Here is a 9,549-nt window from a genome sequence, read left to right as displayed (position 1 = left end):
GGGTGGGTAAGAAGAGCCTTCCCCCTAATTTGTTACTTAAAGAGTAGATTTAGACTTAAAGTTGTGTCTTTTGGAAACCCGCATAAGCGAGGATAAAGCTTCAAAAATTGTAAAGAAGTTAGGTTTCAACAAATTCTTCGTGCAGGAGCCTTGGGGTTCTCAGGGGGAGTTTGGGTTTTATGGGATAACAAGGAAGTGACTGTTGACATCCTCTGCCATAACCATCAACTGGTTCATACTAGAATCAAGTTTTTGGACTCAAAAATTGAATCTTGTGACCTTTGTGTACGGTAGTCCCAGAAGAACTGAGAGACATTTTCTTTGGCAGGAGCTGGTTCACATTTCGCTCACGGTGGGAGAAGCTTGGGTAATGTTAGGGGACTTCAACTCCATCCTTCATGACCATGAGAAAAAGGGTGGAGCCCAGGTTTATACAGGTAGTGTTAGGGAGATGAGTCAGTGTTTGGAGGACTGCTCCATTGAGGATATGGGCTTTAAGGGCCCAAATTTTACTTGGAGAAGAGGTAGGCTGGAGGAAAGATTGGACAGGGTTGTGGTTAACGAGGCATGGAGTTTGGATTGGCCCAACAGCTATCTGGTCTATGTAACATCCCGGGTGCTGACGATTGCATAGTTAGTGGAAGAGCTAACGTACAATTGAATGTATAGTTAGTGGAAGAGCTAGCGTACTATCAACGGGAGGAGTACACGAATGAATCAAATAACACCGAAAAGAGAGGGATTCCAGAGACTATGCTGGTATAAGACAGTACAATTGAGGATAGCTTATAAGAATTAATTAGTACTACCTATACTAACAAGATGCATCTACTTTTCGGTAGCTCGGATCGGAAGAACTCCACAGTTAAGCGTGCTTGACTTGGAGCAATTCAGGGATGGGTGACCTCTTGGGAAATTTTCTCTGGAAGTGTGTGAGTGAGAAAAAACACACTGAAAAGTCTCGTGTTAGTATGTGGGGATAGTCGTTAATGCTTGAAGCAGACGGGCGTTACATCCCACCTCCCCTTTTTTCACTCGGATCACAGGCCCATTTCGTTTCTGAGTGGCTTGGCTGACTTCCAATGAGTTTAGGCCCATTGTTGACAAATGTTGGCCCACGAACTGCAGAGGAGAGGAAGCATATCAGGGTTTCAAAAACGAGGCGTCCAATTGGCACCAGAATTCCTTTAGAGCCCAAGCGAAGGAGAAAAATTGGATTTTTGCTCGTCTTGAAGGGATTGAATGCCACCTAAACCTCCGCTTCTGCAGTAGCCTGGTGCGTCTGCAAAGGGAGCTATGGACTCAACTTGAATCGATCCTCTTAAGGGAAGAACTCGAATGGTTCCAGAGGTCCTGTTGTAACTGGATCAAATTAGGGGATAGAAACATAAGATACTTCCATGCGAATTCGGTGGCTAGGAGAAGGAGGAACCAGATTGAGGCTTTGAAGGATGACAGGGGATCCTGGGTTACAGAAGAGAAAGAGCTCATCATCTTGGCCAAGGAGTACTACCAGAATCTTTTTCACGAAGATATCCCTTGTAGATAGAAGCTTCCCTTGAGGGGGATGTTCCCGGCTATTAGCGATGCAGATCTGAGAAGAATAGGGGAGCAACCTTCCAATGAGGAGATCAGAAATATCATCTTTTCTATGGGAAATTTGAAGGCTCCAGGGCCTGATGGGCTCAACGCGGATTTCTTCCAATCTCAATGGGATTTGGTTGGCCCCTCAGTTTGTAATCTTGTCAAACAAGCGTTCACCAACCCATATACCGTCTCTAGCCTCAACCAGACCCTGATCTGCCTCATCCCCAAAATGCAGGCTCTGGAGTCGATCAAGCAGTTTCGCCCCATCAGCTTGTGTAATGTCACCTACAAGACCATTACCAAGCTCTTGTCCTTTAGATTGAGGTCCCACCTCACCGATCTAGTGTCTCCTAATCAATGTAGCTTTGTCTAAGGCAGACACAATACTGACAATGTTGTTATCGCTCAAGAGATCGAAGAAAGCGAAATCTGGGTGGATGGACATCAAAATTGATCTAGAGAAAGCGTACGACCGCCTCAGTTTGGAGTTCATCCAGGACACTCTCAATGATATTGGGCTGCCTCTAACATAGCTAACCTGATCAATGGTTGTGTCTCGTCCGCGTCCATGAATCTGCTATGGAATGGCAAAGCCACATCTAATTTTCAACCCTCTAGAGGAATTAGGCAAGGGGACCCCACATCCCCCTACCTTTTTGTTCTATGTTTGGAATGGCTAGCCCATCTGATCAATCAAGCTACCTCATCTGAGAATTGGAACCCAATTAAGCTCAGGAGGGACGGTCCTCCTATCACACACCTTTTCTCCGCCGATGACATCCTTCTTTTTGGGGAAGCTTCTACGGAGCAAGCGTTGAACATCAAAACAGTCCTCGATTTATTCTGCTCGGCCTCGGGTCAGCTGGTTAGCCAGGAGAAGACCAGAATGTATTTATCTAAGAACGCTCATTTCAACAGAGCTACAGAAATCAGCAATGCAATGGGCTTTGGAATGACCTCTAATTTGGGCAAATACCTGGGTATCCCTTTGCATCACTCCAGAGTTAGAAGAAGGACTTACAACTATAACTTGGAACGGGTCCAGAAAAGACTGCACTCCTGGAATGTCTCCTCTTTGTCCATGGGAGGTAGAACCACTCTTGCAAGCTCTATCCTAGCGGCTCTTCCAGCCTACTCGATGCAGACATCAGAGCTCCCTCTCTCATTGGGCGATGAGGTGGACAAGACCATAAGAGGATTCGTCTAGGGTTCGACAGCTAATAAAAGGAAAACTCACATTGTTAGATGGGATGCTGTTTGCAGACCGTTAAAAGAAAGGGGGCTGAATTTGAAACATATGCGTTCTGTCAACAAAACCTTCATGATGAAGATAGTGCATGGGATTCTCACTCAGAAGGATGCCCTATGGGTCAGGATTCTGCGCAACAAATACAACTTGGGTAACGATCTCATCCCTGTCCCCAGGAAGACTTCTAACTCGTCTAATCTCTTGAAGGGAATATTGAGAACTTGGCCGCAGCTTCTTCAGGGTTCACGCATTCAACTTGGTGATGGGAAGAGTACACGTTTTTGGCTAGACAATTGGGTTCCCAAAAGGTGTAGACTGTTGGATGCTGCTACTGAGCCTATCCCTGACTCTGTCCTGGAGGAAACGGTCCATGCCTTTGTAGGCCGCGATGGGGGATGGGAATGGAATAGGCTGGAACGCCTACTGCCACCTCATATCATTGCCTTGATAGCGGGCATTGTTCCTCCGAATGAAGATGATGGAGAGGACATGGTTATTTGGGATGCCTTTAACGATGGGGCTTTTTCTGTTAAATTTGCCTACACGTTGCTTCACCCCCCTTCTGTTGCTGATCCCAGGAGGAACTAGTCCATAGCTTGGGACTGGGAGGGCCCTCAAAGAATCAGAAACTTCCTTTGGCTCCTCATTTGGGAGAACCTGCTTACAAACGGGGTGAGAAGTAGAAGGCATATGGGGGATGGTAGCAGCTGTCAGCAGTGCCATTTTTCTGTGGAGGATTGCCTTCATTTTTTTAGGAATTGTACCTGGTCTAGAGCTCTTTGGTTTAAGTTGGTGGATGGAAACCTGAGGCCGCACTTCTTCAATTCAAATCTCCTGGATTGGTTGGAAAGTAATCTTAAAAGATCGAAGAGTGGTCCAACTCAATCTAAGTGGAACATCCTCTTTGGCGTTACATGTTGGATGATTTGGCAAGAGAGGAACAACTTGGTTTTTAATGGATGCAGTAAATCCTAGGACTATGTGATAGCTAGAGGTAAGTCCTTCACGGAGAACATTGGTTTGGCTGAAAGAACTCTGTCTTGTGCGGGGATTGGTCCTAGCTGGAAACAGTAAATCTTGATTAAATGGAGCTTTCCGCCCGAGGGGTGGATTAAGTTGAATACCGATGGAGCCTGCAAATGGGACACGAGAAACATGGGCTGTGGAGGGGTCATTAGAGACTGTAGTGGTTCTTGGATTGTTGGTTTCTCTAAGAATCTGGGTAAAGGCAACTCCCTGACTGCCGAGCTGTGGGGTGCACTAAAGGGGGACTCTTCTACTATGATTCATCTCCTGGCCAAAGGATGTGAGGCCCATAAGCCGTGTTACAATCTGGGATCAAGAATTCGAAACCTTGTTAACAGATCCTGGAATGTGATCATCTCTCACTCTATGAGAGAAAGTAATAAGGTTGCGGATTGGATGACCAACAAATCCTTGTCCCAAGACTGGGACACTGTGATCTTCGAAACTCCTCCTCACGATTGCGCTCTGCTGGTGTTGAACGATTCTATCGGTGTCTCATCACCCGGACTTGTCACTATGTAATTGCTTTTATTTCCTTCTATTTCAAAAAAAAAAAAAAAATTAACTTAGAATTTTTCCCCATATATTAATATATGTATCGAGGACAAGCCTTGAAGCAGTAGTAAGATTGTTTCTTATAATCATAAGTTCGAGTTGAAAATAGCCTCTTTATAAAATTGTAAGGATCAAGCTGTGTACAGTCCACCATTATCTTTATCCTCGCAAATCGAAAAGTCTTGTGCATCAAAGTTTGCCCCTTAATATATCAGCCAATTACATCTTCCATGGTTCTTCTTTTAATTAACAAGTAATACAACAAAAGGTAAATGGTCCAGAATATGTTGTTATCAAGTTTACTTAATTAATTACATAACACTATCATGAGAGCTTCCTTTATTTAAGGGAGTCCTAATCCGTTGCATAAGTGGTGGGTTGTACCGTCGTCGTACGTTAGAATCATGTCACTAATTTACTTGCAAGACTTAGCTACTAGGCAGAGAAAGAAACACATGGATAGGTCCACAGTGCCTCAGCATCAAGATTAAACACTCAATACTCAACAATGCATGTGCATGGAGGATATTCTAGTTGCAACTAATTAATGAAGGTAGCTTGAAATATCTTTCTAAGATGTAATTAACCATATAGTAGATGCGGAGTCTCTCATATATCACTGCCTATACATACACATTTCACCTTTCATGGTGTCAAACAACTGATGCTACGTACTTTTCCCCCTCCATGCTCAATTAGTTTACAGTTTTTCTTAATCTTTTCAGATTGAATAATTCGCTGTAATCATCAGTGATTTCCCACCAGTGAAAATCGGCGATGGAGAAGTGGGGTTTGTTGGTAGCAACTGAATCATGAATATTGAGAAGCAAGATATTGAGGGGGTGCATGCATTTAATTAACAGTGAAAGTGACTTGGTTAAGACTTAAGAGCTCGCTAGTGTGGTGCCTGTCGTGCCACTATTCTACAATGCGTTGATGTGTATTTGTTCGGGTTGTTTGCGATGTTGATGGTAGCTGCTAGGTAGTATATTTTATGAGGGACAAGAGGATACACTTTAGCTGCTCCGAAAAGTTTTATTTTAGAATCTAATAATGGCATTTTGGCTTGTTTATAAGACACGTTGGCTCAATTATACAGAGTGACTTAACTATGGTTGATGGTAATGAATCCTCTTATTTTAAAACTTTCACATGGTTGTTATCAAAAAAAAAAAAAAAAAAAAAAACTTCACATGGTTTGGTTATATGAAATTTTTGTATCTATTTTTTTTTTTTCGTTAATGCTAATCAGACCCTACCTATTTAATACATGTAAATAAAGAGATATCATATGAAATTTTAATATCAGAGGATCCACTATGATTCTTTTGTAGTGTACACATATTTTGTCCCCATTTTTTGGGTCACTGGGATTAATTAAAAGTTTGTCCTCGAAGTTTAATGCCACAAGCGTGATTATAAACACTAGTACGTATGCTATTTAATGCAACGTATAGCTATTGTCAACTTCTCAATCTTGACAAGATTAGGCCTATTACAACATGCACGCAATATTTATTAATATATTTTCTTCCATTTTTCTTACATTTTCCCCTTTTAATCTTTATAACTGAGAAATGTCACTATTTGTCGGGAAAAATTTGTCTGCCACAGTTTTGTCATGGCAAATTGCAAGTATAGATGGCGACTTCAGTGCCCAACCAACTTGTATTCAGATCTGGAATCACAGCTATATATATCTTTTAATTAATTTCTAGAGGTCACCTCGAGCAAGTTTAAACCAGCCAGTTTTTTTGCAAATTGCTCGGATTTGTTGCCATATATTTGCAACTAGTAGAGATCTATTAATGATTATTTATTAAACTTTGTGACTTGATACTTTTAGAGAATAATATAAATCTCATTAAAAATATTATCACCCAACATCTTAAGATTTTGGGTTAAATTGATTCTTAACATGATATCAGAACATCAATAACCATAAGGTCACGAGTTCGATCCTAACCGCCACCACTTTCAAGTGGAATTAAATAAAGACAGGGTAAAACAAATTTTTTTTTTTGTCTGTGCAATGTTCACCTTTAAGCCCAAAAGGGCTCTTGCGTGAGATGATGTATTAGAGAATAATACAAACCATTAATTTGTCATCATCCCAACACTTTAAAATTTTGGGTTGAATAAATTCTTAACAAATACTTTCAAATTATACACCTTGAAAAGGTACAATATTCATTCTCGCCACAAGTGGTAAGTATACATCTAATAAAAAGCAGCATAGTTTTCGAAATCATTTGAAGATCGACACTCAAATTTCCCAATAAACTCTTGCGAACTAAAGTAAGAACGCGGAGAAATTATGGGTTTTAGCTGCCTAGATTAGGTATACATTTTTAATCCTCCAATAGTACGTACATACTACATTAAGAGTCGGTTTAATGGAAAAGATAGCAAGGATATAATAGGATAAACAATCATATCCTTTTCTTATCCATCGGTAAGTCACTTCCGGGGCAAGAGAGGTTAGATCGATTGAGATTCAATAGAATAAGGTAGAGTTTAAATATCTTCATCCCTGACCCACCTCGCAGTCTGAATTAATCTTATAATCAGCTCAAAGGTCAAAGAATCCAAGCTTGTGGGGATATTCGGGAAAACCAACTCGCCTTAAAAAAATAATTAGAATTGTGTTAACTAAAAATAAATAAATAAATAAATTAAGGTAAGAAAGTCTTATTTCGAAAGTAGCCCTATGCCTTCTTGAAGCTTCCCTAAAATTGTGAGAGTCAAACCTCCCACGGCCACTAGCCACCAACAACCTAAAGATCCTTGTTTTGATGATGCAACCTTATTGAGAAGTGTTTTTGTTGTGTTTAGATGATGAATGTAATGACTGAAAATTACATAAGCAAACAGACAAAATATTAGGTGCATATTATAAGTTGATTTTTGACAATTTGATAAATGGCTTCAAATTGTTTGTTTTTTCCTTTCCTCCAGGTGCACATGATGAAAAAAATATAATATTTATTTGAAAACAAGCCCACGAGTGTTGCAAACCATAGCAGGAACTTCGCATACAAAAAAGTAATAGATTAACATAAATGTTAAAAGAAGAAAAAAAAGAGTATAGAGATATAGAAAGATAGTGAAAGAGGGGTACACTAATCTTGTACTAGATTCATAAGGCTTCTTCAATTCACACTACTAGAAAAATCCTGTATAGCGAGGGAATTGCTATGAAAATTCTGTCGCTAGTTTCATCCTCGCTACTACTTTCTCTCGCAAATTCCCTCGCAAACGATTTTGCAAGGGAAAGTAGTAGCGAGGATGAAATTAGCGACGGAATTTGCATAGCAATTCCCTCGCTATATAGGATTTTTCTAGTAGTGTCACCCAACAAATTGTTAAACATGAACTTCTACTTTATCAGCTTTTGGATATATGTGAGTAGATAGTGGGGATTGTGACAAGTTCAAATTATATTTCAATTTTTATGATCATTATTTCTAAATTAATTTATTATTATTATTTTGATTATCACTACAGGAAAAGTGCAATTCTGCGTCGGATATTCCACGTCGATTACAGCAAACCATCGTGGAATAAGCATACAACAATGGTTATGACCATTGGCGGACCCACACTATTGCAAGTGTGGGCATTTGCAGACACAAGTTCTTGGGGGGAATTTTTTTTTTGCGAAATGATGTACAAATGTGCGGATACATAGAAGAAATGCTTATCTAATTAACAGGTGTAGGATGCCCTCAAGGTTCTTGATGTTGCTGATATTGATAAATCAGAAGCTTCATCGGGAATGTATATATTGATAACCAGATACTTATCAAGAAATAATAATCAAGAGTCAACTACGCTATTATAATTTCAAGCAATAATTATTTGTTAAGATTTTTATTTGTATAGTCATGCAAAATAATCTTGTCCTATTTTTTATTATTATTTTAATATTAAATATAATTATATATCAAAAGTGAGAGTAAATTTTTTTATTGAATTGTACAACATTTCATAGAAACTCCAATAAATTTTTGTTGTAGGAAATGTCTAGCCATGCACCTTTTAGGTATAAAGTTGGCTTTACAACCAAAAATATTGAAACTTATTGGAGTTTCTACGAAATGTTGCACAACCCAGTAAAATTTTTTACGCTCACTTATGATATATAATTATATTTAATATTAAAATAATAATAAAAAATAGGACCAGATTATTTTGCATCACAATTACAAATAAAAAGTAAACCGGACAATATCTGATAGTTTATACAACTCAAGATAAAAGCGTAACTAACATCAATGTGGCATGGACAATCCTCATGCTCACCAAATAAGGCAACAAGCCCAACAAAGTCTCAAATCAAATACAGATATACTGCAGTAATAAAATCAATATCCAGACATATCATCATAACAGCATATATCTCAACTCAGCTCCGCCCTCCTGCCGCCCGAGGTACCTGAACCTGAAAATGTGCCCCAAACTTGGGGTGAGATCTCTAAACAGAAATCCCAGTAAGACAAGGGGTCCTCAAGGATTTCTCCAACCCAAGCTCACTTACACGTGCAATATAAGTTCTAAAAGAAGTAAAACAGTATAAGTTCCAAAATCAGTGCAATGCAGCATATAATCATGTCATGTGTGTCAAGATCCTACTAGCCAGAGAACATGCAGGAATTACATACGCCTACAACCTACAATCAGTGCAAGACGCTACTGCTCCCACCCACAGAATCACCATATTGTATGACACGAAAGCTTACCTTGCAAGCTAACTATCCAACTCAAGAGTCCAACCAGGTTCAAGGTCTATAAATAGCACTCTCACAGTCTGTTTATACCAACAATCATATCAAAATTCATATTCTAAGAGTTCATGACATAACGACAACGTTATCCTTTTACGTTTCATGCCATTAGGCTTCTCACAAAGCCATAAGCCCTTAATCCAATAGATTCTGACTTAGATTGTTTATTACAGAGGTTCAACTAACCAATCTAGGGTCCATAAACCCCAAATACAATTCTGTATGAACATAATAGTGACTGTCTCGAAATTCTCAAAATATCCAGATTTTTGTCGGGGCCATATCAGGATATCCAAAACCCCATATTTGGATATGGATATCCGGATATGGATATCATATCCGGAT

The 9,549-nt window shown here is 39.5% G+C and overlaps 1 protein-coding gene across 1 annotated transcript; it reads left to right on the top strand.

Annotated features, from left to right (window-relative positions):
* The first annotated feature begins 370 nt into the window (after positions 1 to 370).
* Positions 371 to 1,549, top strand: LOC133296921 (uncharacterized). Its single transcript, XM_061495965.1, has 3 exons — positions 371 to 598; positions 670 to 759; positions 1,181 to 1,549. Exons 1-3 carry the CDS (start codon positions 371 to 373, stop codon positions 1,547 to 1,549), a joined length of 687 nt encoding a protein of 228 aa, XP_061351949.1.
* The last annotated feature ends 8,000 nt before the right edge of the window (positions 1,550 to 9,549 follow it).

The sequence above is a fragment of the Gastrolobium bilobum genome, unplaced genomic scaffold (genome assembly GCF_033153095.1).
Source record: "Gastrolobium bilobum isolate Gb01-03AN ecotype WA unplaced genomic scaffold, APGP_CSIRO_Gbil_v1 utg56558, whole genome shotgun sequence".
NCBI lineage: Eukaryota > Viridiplantae > Streptophyta > Magnoliopsida > Fabales > Fabaceae > Gastrolobium > Gastrolobium bilobum.
Note: the sequence above shows the minus strand (reverse complement) of the source record. Positions and strands in the feature narration are given on the sequence as shown.